A 12,749-nucleotide genomic window follows, 5' to 3' on the forward strand; every position below is an offset into this window, starting at 1 on the left:
ATGCAAAATATGCAACATAAATATCAAATTTGTATTTTACTCATTCATAAAAAATTGAGATCAAATAAATGTGCTCTTATGTCCAGATATGTTAACTTCACATATTAATAAATACATATAATTAAACTAAAACTTTTTTTGTGGAAAACAGTCACTATAAATTAAGTAACAGACCGATCACAACCCGTATTACGGGTTGCTTTCTGCTAGTTACATTAAATACTTCATTTTTTGCAATAAAATACAATCTTGAGAAAATGTAAGGTTTTCGCAGATTTTAAGTTTATCTCAAGAAAATAAATACTGTAGAAATAAAGTCATTCTATAGCAAATGTTAAGGCAAAATAATTAATTAATATTTTTTTCTTAAAAGTGTTTTGTTTTTGAGAAGATCCAAAGTTAATAAAACAATTCTTATTGTGTTATAAAACTCCAATCACCTACCTTGGCTACGCGCCAGAAAATAAGGATTTAGTAGTTTATAAGTATTAATAACTTTTATTTTTAACGGTTCCATATATAAAATAATCTTTTTTTTTTTTGTAACTTATTTCGTCACTATATAAACATTTTACATACAAATAACTTTAATACATTTATAAATACAAATATATTAATATGTTTATTTATAAATTAGATAAAAATTAAGATAATGGGAGGAGCAAGTAGAAGATTGCAGTCTTATCATCAAACCCCTTTCATTTGGAATTTTGTAATAAGTTACAATAAGTTTAAGTACAAGGTGGGCAAAACGACGGCTAAACAACGTCAGATAAACATAAAGTTGGCGTTGGATTGACATCGAGTGGCCTCTGGTTTATATACTTTCCTCATTTTCAGTTAAGTACTTCTTTCTTTGCGATGAAAAAAGTTAGGAACACTTTTTGAGAATTCTGGCTCTTCCGAACTAGCAGGTGAAGTACATATCTCTCTTACTTTAGAGGCTAACATTGGATATCGTTTTCGTACCAAAATTCATCGAATTTCCAAGCTTTTGCTTTTATAGTGTAATTAAAAAAAGATAACTCTTCTTTTATATTTTGCTTTAAGTGTTTTTTTTCGCACAGATTAAATCCACACAATGTTGCAAGCTTAGCAAACCCATTTTTGCGTTTAACAAGAACTTCAGGTGAAACATGAAATTGTAAATCAATACTTGAATCAATCACATCTAAAAATGAAAACAAGTATTTATATATTGTCAAAATCTAATCTATTTTTTAACAACGCTGAAAATGTAAAAAAAGTAAAATTTATGTATAAATTTAAAAACAAATAATGTTTTTTAACAAACATAAATTTTAGGTTTATAACTAACCACTTCTCGAATAATTTTGTTCATTTTGAAAAACAAATGCATGTATGCGTTGATCTTTAAGGTTATTGTCGGAGTGCTGACTTTGAAAAATATTTCATAAGTTTGCTTTCTGCTTCTTGATATTCTTTTTTTGTAAGATACTTGTCTGTTGTTGGATCAAAGAAACACGCAAGCAAACTTTGCAGATTTTATTTCGTAGACATCTTTTCAACAAAGTATACCTTCATGAATTTGAGAAGACTAGCTCCTAACATGTTCTCTCTTTTCACCGTAGGAGATGGTTGTAAAAGAAAACATTCAGCTTAAAATTTATTTTTAAGAAAGTTCATTAACGTATTTTGGAGAAGTCTTGCCGAAGAAAGTGTTGGAAAATATTTAGTAGAGAGAAGTTGCTTCTAAAAATGGAGCAAGATTATTATGTAAAATGTCTTGGAACTTCCAGTCGTCTGATAACAAAGTTAGTTTCTTGAGTTTATTAATCTATTTTTCTGTTAACTCATCGATAGTGCCAGGATCTATGGTAATAGATTTTTATTATCTTACTAATCATCAAAAACGTTGAGTTCCAACGTACATGAAATCTGACGATAAATTTTTTAATTCCAGTCCCTGCTTTTTAATCTCACTAAAAACAAATGATTGTAAAACAGAAGTTCGTTTAACAAGAGCTATCGCTTTTCTTAACTTGAATAATATGCTGGATGAAAAAATAAATAACTGATCAACAGTTTCATCTGTTGCCTCCTCCTCCTCCTCGCTACATTCTTCATCATCTGAGCTAACGTCTACTTTGCCATAAGTGCATGGGATTTTTTCTTGATCGTCAGATGAAATATTTCCATTTGATTCAATATCGCTTTCATTATAATTATTGTAATATATAAGATCTTCATCTACATCTGCTGTGCTATCTAATAATTTATGTGATAGTTTAGTCCATAATTTGGTTCCATGGTTCAAAAAATGATTTAAATTATGACAAATGCATGAAAGTCGTAAAGCAATAGATCCCATCGCCTTTTTAATGTCTTCAGCGTTGTCAGTTGTAATTGAAATAATTTTAGATTCAATTTCAAGTTTATTAATTTCTTTTTGTACAAATGCAGTAAGTCTATTACTTTATTGCCTTCCGTAATACGATATATAAGTTTTGCTATCGTATAAGATATATACGATAGCAAACTACTTTTGATTTATATTTAAACTTTTTTGTTCGATAATGCGCTGTTATGCAAAGCCAATACAATCCAACTCAATTTTTCCGCATATCTGTAGCTAGTGCTATGCAGGTAACTGATTTAAGCTTAGCATTAAGATCATTCTTGTATTGATAGCACCGCTTTCTCAATCAGTTGTCTTTCAATGAGGTGGCTTGTAATGCGGAGCAAAAGTGTTTAAAAATTGCATAGCAGATTTATGAAATTCATTGAAAGGGCGGTTATCTTGAATAATGCAATTTATCATTGCTTCATCTATTTCATCTCTGTTCTTGGTTCCGAGGAATTGATCTTGAGCAATTTTTTTTTCTTTTTAAGAATCGTAAAGATACTCCGGTTTTTTATGAACATGAAAAATATGTTTCCGTAGAATTGGCTCTGGCCCATTTATGTGGATACAAGCCTACCATTTTCTGGACACATCATACAAAAATACTTATTAGCATCGGAAACAAATGAAAACAGTGACTTAATGGGAAATGCCTTCATTTTACAGACTGGTTTTATAATTTGATCATCGCCGGTATCAGAGTTCGAACCTATAATATAAAAAAAGCTTTTTGGAATATATTTCACGAACTGACGGAATTTTAAGACCAATTTCAAACACATAACTGCACAAGAGTATTTTTACCGGTTATAATTCAATAATGAAATGAAAATAGAAAAAAAATATATATATACAACATATTTTCACTAGAATAATAAATTTTAATATATATAAATGGAAATAGGCAAAATATTAAAGTTTACTACGAAAAAGTATGAAAAAGTCGCAACTATCTGATTTCTGATATTTAACAGTAGTTAGTAGAAGTGGAACTCCAATTTTTTGAGCTTTTTCAACAGTTTTGCTAACAAGAATTACTCAATGCTATTCTTTTTCTTTTTTTTAAATTTGGTTTCCTCTTTTATTATTTTGTAACTAATAATGTAATATATTGCTAAAAAAAGACTCTCAATATCATGTTTTTACTTTAAGTTATTAAGAACATTGTTGTGTATTCCGCTGAGAAATTCTTGTATCTGTTCAGGATATTTTATTTTCATGCTTTTATTTGATGATATGTCAGAACATATTTTCTGTTCCTCAGAATGTTCAATTTCTTTCCAAAAAATATAGCTTAACACTTTAGATAAAGCCAAAATATTTTTTACGATTGCATTTAAAATTATGGAGCCCCTTATATTTGGTTGCCCTAAAGATATTAATTTTTCATTATAGAATTTTAAAATTTGAAATATAATAAATATTCTTGATTTAAAAGATGTTTTTTCCCTAAATATACTAAGTGTTTGTTTTTTTGTTATAAATCTCATTTTAGATCAACAGCAAAACGTAGCAATATATACTTCCTCTAGTTTATAATAAAATCTTATTTAGAGCGTGTGTAACTTCCTCATTCAGAGCGTGTGTAATATTTTGAGTTTTAACATTTCACTTCCAACCGCAGATTGTTGTGCGTTATTTACTGAATGAAAATATATAGACATTTTTTATTTTTTTTTAATGAAACTATTTTAACTTATACTATATTATCATTAACTTTTATATTTGTAGTATATAATATAACTAAATATAAAACTTAGTATATAAGCATAATAGCAATAACTACAAATATAAAAATAAGGTAGCAAAAATAAATGTACAGCATTTAATGTGAAAATTTTAACTACCTAATTCATGTTACATATTTTAGCTAATGTAACAGGATAAAGTGGAGAAATTTTGGTGTATAAAGCTATTTTATTGTTTATAGACGTTAATTTCCTTATTATCCTTTCTCTTTGGGACGCCACAGGCCGCTAATTGCTGCATATAAATTTTCGCAAAGTGTACTGATTCCTGTTATCACCACATAAAGTTGACTCAAAAGATACAAAGCAGCTTTAATTTCACCGCTTACATATTAGAAAACCTTTAAGTATGCTCATATTACCTTGGTGCTCATATTGCCCTATTTTACCCTAAGCTAAAAACGGAATTACCCATATATATATATATATATATATATATATATATATATATATATATATATATATATATATATATATATATACACATATATGAAATTAACAAACTGCAACACTTATTTAGAATAAATATAATATGTCGGCAATATATTTCAATAAAATAATAATATTTTTTAAACGAAATTAATCTCAAAACACAACATGTTTAATAAAGACTCTTCCCGCTTTGTTGGGACTATTCTTATTTGTGTAACCAATCTATTAAGATCACAAGAATTTTAATGTTATTATTTTTTTAAACGATGATAAATGTTATTTAAGATCTATCTAATTTAAACTAATAAGAATAGAAAAACTAAATCATCATCACTTACATAAAGAAAATTATTATCGTTTACAAATCATACACCGTTTTAAACATTCTATACTATAATTCCTATGGGAATCGAATATGGTTCACGTTTTAAATATACTTTTAACAAATATATATATATATATATATATATATATATATATATATATATATATATATATATATATATATATATATATATATATATACATATATATATATACATATATATATATATACATATATTAGTAGAAAATCACTAAACAAAAATTTTTTTCCATTTTACACTGTGTTTCATCAACAAAGATTCATTAGAAATCATTACTCTGTTCTTTTAAGAACATTGAGCACTCTATTGTGTAGAATACTTTTTAACGTTGTTTAAATATATATATATATATATATATATATATATATATATATATATATATATATATATATATATATATATATATATATATTATATATATATATATGTGTGTATATATATATATATATATATATATATATATATATATAAATATATATATATATATATATATATATATATATATATATATATATCTATATATATATATATATATATATATATATATATATATATATATATATATATATATATATATATATATATATATATATATATATATATATATATATATATATATATATATATATATATATATATATATATATATATATATATATATATATATATATTTATATATATATATATATATATATATATATCTTGCAATAACACACTTTTAAAAATTAACTAAACCAATTTAAATACTTTAATTATTTGAGTAAATAACTAAAATTAGTAAAAACCATAAATTAGTTTCATTTTTAAATTTATAATCAATAATAAATACAATTTATAACGTGTAAATAAATGATAAAGCAAATGAGCTTTCGTTTTATTTTTAAAAAATGCGCTAAACGAATGACAACAAAAATTAAGAAAATTTTCATAAGAATTATAAACGGAGTACTACAACTTTTAAAGAAAAATGTTTGTTAATTATAAGTTAAGTATAACACTTTACATATATTAAAACTAAAATAATAATTAAATAATTAAACAACTTGTTTGCTGTTTTACTTTATTTATCAAACAGATTGCGATATTTGTTTTTGTTCTCATTGTATATGGATGGTTGATACCTAAAATTTCAGTTTGTATTTTATCAACAGAATAATAAATTTCTAAAGCTTCGTTATATTTTCCCATTTCTTTCAAACAGAGTGCAATATTATTTTTTGTTCTCATTGTATATGGATGATTGATACCTAAAATTTCAGTTAGTATTTTATCAACAGAATAATAAATTTCTAAAGCTTCGTTATATTTTCCCATAGCGTTCAAACAGTTTGCGATATTATTTTTTGTTAACATTGTATCTGGATGGTTGATACCTAAAATTTCAGTTCGTATTTTATCAACAGAATAATAAATTTCTAAAGCTTCGTTATATTTTCCCATAGCGTACAAACAGCTTGCGATATTATTTTTTGTTGACATTGTATTTGGATGGTTGATACCTAAAATTTCAGTTTGTATTTTATCAACAGAATAATAAATTTCTAAAGCTTCGTTATATTTTCCCATAGCGTAAAAACAGTTTGCGATATTATTTTTTGTTGACATTGTATCTGGATGGTTGATACCTAAAATTTCAGTTTGTATTTTATCAACAGAATAATAAATTTCTAAAGCTTCGTTATATTTTCCCATATAGTACAAACAGTTTGCAATATTATTTTTTGTTGACATTGTATCTGGATGGTTGATACCTAAAATTTCAGTTTGTATTTTATCAACAGAATAATAAATTTCTAAAGCTTCGTTATATTTTCCCATATAGTACAAACAGTTTGCGATATTATTTTTTGTCGACATTGTATCTGGATGGTTGATACCTAAAATTTCAGTTCGTATTTTATCAACAGAATAATGAATTTCTAAAGCTTCGTTATATTTTCCCATAGCGTTCAAACAGCTTGCGATATTATTTTTTGTTAACATTGTATCTGGATGGTTGATACCTAAAATTTCAGTTTTTATTTTATCAACAGAATAATGAATTTCTAAAGCTTCGTTATATTTTCCCATAGCGTCCAAACAGTTTGCAATATTATTTTTTGTTCCCATTGTATCTGGATGGTTGATACCTAAAATTTCAGTTCGTATTTTATCAACAGAATAATGAATTTCTAAAGCTTCGTTATATTTTCCCATATAGTAGAAACAGATTGCGATATTATGTTTTGTTCCCATTGTATCTGGATGGTTGATACCTAAAATTTCAGTTCGTATTTTATCAACAGAATAATGAATTTCTAAAGCTACGTTATATTTTCCCATATAGTAGAAACAGATTGCGATATTATGTTTTGTTCTCATTGTATCTGGATGGTTGATACCTAAAATTTTAGTTTGTATTTTATCAACAGAATAATGAATTTCTAAAGCTTCGTTATATTTTCCCATAGCTTTCAAACAGGTTGCGATATTATCTTTTGTATCAAGCGTAAATTTATTATTTTCGCCATAAGTTTCTGTATTAAAACTTTGAATACTTATTAATATTTCGATTGCTTCTTCAAATAAACCTTTACATAATAATAATTTTTTAATAGATGTCGTCATATTATGGAATGTTTTTGAAATTTTTATTCCGTTAGTGCGAAACATACAGATAAAATGGAAAACTAAATAGTTTCCGTAATCCATGTGATCTTTTACTTCAATTAATTCAAATATAAATAAATTTTCAATTAAACTAAGATACGTATTTGTAGTCGAATTTCTATTTTGAAAACATCTACACGTCAGCTGTGTCAGTTCGTGCATTGAATATTTTTTATCATCAAAGTTTAGTAAAGAATAACTCATTAGTAACCCAACGGCTTCATCAATTACATATTCTTCGTTTATTTCCATTTGTTTTGAAATTTGGATTATAAACTGTTTACTTATGTTTTGATAGTCGCAATGAGATAAACAGTTTAATATTTTAAATGGAAAAGATTTACTTTTTTCTAATTTTATTAAAACTAAGTTAATTGCTTTTATTGCAGACTTTGGTTCTTCTTCGGTTGGAAAGTTATTGTCTAATATTTCTGGTTTCGATCTATATCGATCTACGTATTTTTCTATCGAAATTCTATGAATATTTATATATTTTATTGCCTGAGTAATAGCGAACGGATGATAACCAAGTTCTTTAATGAGGTTTCTTATATTTTCATCAGCGTTTTCTTTAATATTATTTTTTACATAAGCGAATGCTTCTTCTGAAGTAAAAACATCAACTAGAATTTTGTTTACGTTGTTTGACCACGCTCTCCATTGGGAGGTAACCAACGTAAATGAATTCGGTTTTCTTGAAATATACATGGTCAGGTTTTTAACACTTTCATCGTCGACATTGTCAAAAATATACAAAGTTTTTTCATTTTTATAATGGTCGTGAATTTTTTCAACAATCACTTCTATATTCAAATAATCACCTTTCGAGTCATAAACATCGAAACCTAATATTTGACATTGGTTTCTCATGGAGGTTCTTAACTTTCCAATTGCTGCGTCTATCCAAACAAAGTTTTTGTAGAAGTTACAATAAATTTCGCAATACTTTCTTGCAATTTGTGTCTTCCCAACACCGGACATTCCATATAATATTAAAGTTGACTTGTTTGCTTTTTGTAAAGTTGACTTGTTTACGTGTAAAAAACGTCGAATTTCACGAGGTAGTTTTTCGCGTGAAAATAAATTTTCTGAAAACGGTTGAACTTCTAAAAATGAACGCATGGTTAGTTTACAAAAACTTATTCTCTCAATTAAAATAAATTTAATATCATTTATTTTGATAAAGAGTTTTAATTTGTTACTAAAATGTTTCTATTTTTTTCAAACGCGACGCGTTAATATTAGCGTATTAAGTTCAGTTTTAAAAAGTTTTAATATAAAAAAATTATAAAACTATACTACTTCTACAAATATTTTTGAGTAAAGTCTCATGTTACAAAATTTTTATATACTAAGAGAACGCTTTTGTAAACAAATGTTAACATACTTTGTAAACTTAACAATTTGAAAAACATCAAGTAATTACTCTAGAAAATACAACCAAATGTTTTTTTTTAATTCAAATTTTACTAAATTTAAATTTTAACTGAGTTTGGGAGTTTATAATTCATAAAAAAAAACAGCATTTTTATAAAGCTTGTGCTCTACCAACCTGTAATGCAAATGTTTGGACTTCCATAAAATTTCTATTTTTATTTTATGTTTGCTTGTTTATTTAAGTACGAATTCTAAAATTTTGTACAAATTAGTTAATTAATAAATGTAATATCTATTTTTGAATTAAATTAAGGAAAACTAACCAAAGTAGTGGTATATTTAATTATCAGGTTGAAAGATTGCTTGCGCAGGTTTTGATAAATAATCTAAAAGCTATAGTCAATATTTCTATAAAACTGCAGCTTGAATACTCAAAAATGGTTTCTTGATTCACTCTCTGATCATTGTTTATAATCTTTTGGAAAATGAAGTACAGATAGCTGATGCATTACAATGATATCTATTAGTTTCTACTCTGAGGCTCTAAATAAGTACCTATGCAAATCTAAATTGAACTATACATCCAACATATCTAGTTAAATTTGTTTTAATGAACCTATTTCTTACAGTCATAAGTGATCACGTACCCAACAAGCATTTTCCGTTTTTTCAATGTTAAAATTAGGTCAATATTTTGAAGTCATTTTTTTTAAAGTTCTACATATTTTTCATGTCAAACCTCAGATGTTGATTAATTAACCTGATTTCAACCCAGGGCCGTGCACAGGATTCTTTTATTATACTGCTGGTATATAAGTATAATTAAGTAGTCCAGCTTTTGTGTCTTACAATGTTATTTTTCTTGTCTTATTTTTAACAAACTCTTTGATCACATCATCAAGTCAATATTTTGAACTAATTGAGACCTATTACTTAAAATAGCAAGATCATTGGTTCGTTCTTGCGAAAAAAGTTCTTGAAGAGCCTCAATTTATTGAATGAAAGATACGATGTGCAATCACTACATTTTTTGAAAAGTTCCCCGAGTTTTATCTCAGAAATATCGTTTAATAAGCCGAATGAGACAAGTGGTTTCTCTCCAAAGTTTTCCGAATGAATTTGTATCATAAGAAGCAATTCTTAAGTCAGTTCATTTTCAGTCTCGTCACATGAATATTTCTGCAAAAAAATGGGAGCAGGCACTCTTGATTTCTGATTCAAACAGTTTTTAATATTCCAACAACAAAAAAAAAAATTAGCAAAAATTTTTTGAATGGGTACGAGCAGTGAATCCACCAATCACAGAATCAAAAATGTGATATAAAACTAATCCTCGAAATGTTGCCTCCTCTCCTCATTCTGTTGATTCCGTAACATGTTTATCAATTCAATTAGCTCCCCAGCAAAACCTTTGCGCTTTACTTTTTGTAGAACATTTGAAGGAGCTCATTTATTTATTACCTCATAATCACTGGTGCTCGAGTAAATTGCTCGGGCCGGGGCACCAAGCAATTTGTAAACTTTGATAAAAAAAAATTGTCGTTAATTTTATCGATAGTTTTACACTCTAAAAACAATCCGTTAGAACAACGAATTGCTTTTTTCTAAAAAACCCAAAATCACAAAACAAACGGGGTAAAATTAACTACTAACGGATTCTTCAAAATTTCGTTAATTCATCGGATTAAATATTCAAACCCGTTGAAAAACAACTAAACTTATAATTAAAAAGGGTTTCCATAAGAAATTATGAAGTGCTGCTTCTGTACATTATATTTTTAAACCTTGTTTGTTTGTTTTAGATTTGTCAATATATTATAGTTCTTTATTTATAAATGATAAAGTTTTAAAGGGCGTTTTTTCAAACCAATTTTCAGTCGTATATAAAACGTTTGTTGAAGTAAGTTTAATTTGCCATTTTTTAAATAGCATTTCGACTAAATGTGAAGCTATTTAAATAAAGTGTAATTTAATTGTGTTTATCCACATAAATTGCTTTCAAAAACTAATAAAAAAGAGTATTTCAAAGTATAAAAATCTTATTAATGATTTCTTTTAAACTGTTTGTTTTATTTGTTCTTGTCTTTTTACATTGAATGTTTTTGGTGTTAACACTATTTACCTTAGTTAATTAAGTTTTGCTTTTAACAATATTATAGGAATTTAATATTGTAAAAACATAACTAGTACAACGGTTCTTGATGATAAGACTTAATGGTCTTCTGCAAGTTTCCTGCGTTTTTATATATTTTTGTATAACTATCTCTTATTATTTTGTCTTTAATTTTTTTTTTATATTTATAACTGGATTATTTTTGAAAGAATAAGAGTATCTTGTATGATATTACGGAATTTAGTGCAGCTGGCTATCATAAAAACATTTCACTTCTGGACACCAGCGTGTAACTTTGCATAGTGATAGTGGACGGTATGAGCAACAAAAAAATAGCGAGACACAAACTTGTTATGCATCTGGAATCGTTTTACAGATGAATTATTCAAAATGGCCAATGGCGGCCATTTTGAATGTATTTAAATGGTCATAACTGTAGAACTAGTAGTGATATCCACTTCAAATAAACATCGATTTGTTCTAAGAGAAAAGTTACATAAAACTGACTGAAATCAATGTTTTGAAATTTCAAGATGGTGCCATCGGCCATCTTGAAAGTTTTTAAATGGTCATAACTTTAGAACTAGTAGTGACATCCACTTAAAATAAACGCCGTCTTGTTCGATGATGTAACAAGAAACTCATATTTACATATTTACATACATTTACGTATTTACATAATTACAATACACTTTTGGATTACAATTCGTCATGGAAGGAGATCTGGAGAACATGGTCGAATTCCGGGTCTTCTTCAACTTCTAGTTCTTCATATGAATCACCATTTGTTTCTTTGTAACAATAGCCGTTACATGCACACAGCTTAGTGCATGGTAAACCATGTCGTTTACATGAACAGTTTTTACACTCAGTTTTGCACGAACAACGAATCAGTTCCTGGCAATGTCGAGAAATCTCCGGCAGAGTGCACCAAAGTGGTGTATAGCACTCATCAGCAGTATCTTTCCATCCCCATTCAGTGGGTAAATATCCTGGAGTAACAGCAAACAAGCATTGTTTCCATAAGTGTGCCTGCAGTGCTGCTCTCTTTGTGTGCTGCAGAAGAGCGTCTGCAGTCGGCGGAATGTTTTCAATTGCTCTATTCTTTATGGTGTAGAGTATACGGCGGCATTCGTTTACGCCAGCAGCGGTTGATGATCGATCGTACATCAATACTACAAATCGCTCAATGGCCTTCATTGCCGTATCAGTTAAGACATCATTTTTTAAGTCTGACGTGGAAAGATTGTGAAATGCAGCATCAACTACTCGGTAGTTCATCCACGCTTTCCATGCCGTTCGTTTTCCAATCCCATAGAATGTTGATACTGTGTCACATCCGGTGAAGGCATGGAAGAATGGTAAATTTGACGATACACCATCTGGAATGTGTTGATGTAGATGGTGAACTCCTATCATTCGTCTTCCTTTTCCAACTCCAAAATCAATCCACAACTCTTTTACTCCAATCATCTGGCTAAACACAGAGAGAGCTATAACGACCACATCGGAGTCCACAGTGCGTATAGTTATAGTTAAGTTGCCATTTTTCAGTGCATGATTAGCATGGAGCAAAAGACGGCCATCTGCCTCTTCAGCACTACAAGGAGATATGGACGATACATCTAAATCTTGTTGACTGGCACATGCAGTTTCTTCAATGGTACAAACAATAACTTTTCCAACTACGGATTGCGTTA

The 12,749-nt window shown here is 27.6% G+C and overlaps 1 protein-coding gene across 1 annotated transcript; it reads right to left on the minus strand.

Annotated features, from left to right (window-relative positions):
- Nucleotides 1-944: 944 nt before the first annotated feature.
- Nucleotides 945-8,681, minus strand: LOC136084179 (uncharacterized). The gene is made up of 6 exons (XM_065804305.1): nucleotides 6,914-8,681; nucleotides 6,536-6,661; nucleotides 6,032-6,157; nucleotides 2,943-3,074; nucleotides 1,876-2,406; nucleotides 945-1,171 (listed from the first exon to the last, which is right to left on the minus strand). The coding sequence occupies exons 1-6, from the start codon at nucleotides 8,679-8,681 to the stop codon at nucleotides 945-947; spliced, it is 2,910 nt and encodes a 969-aa protein (XP_065660377.1).
- Nucleotides 8,682-12,749: the final 4,068 nt, after the last annotated feature.

The sequence above is a fragment of the Hydra vulgaris genome, chromosome 08 (assembly GCF_038396675.1).
Source record: "Hydra vulgaris chromosome 08, alternate assembly HydraT2T_AEP".
NCBI lineage: Eukaryota > Metazoa > Cnidaria > Hydrozoa > Anthoathecata > Hydridae > Hydra > Hydra vulgaris.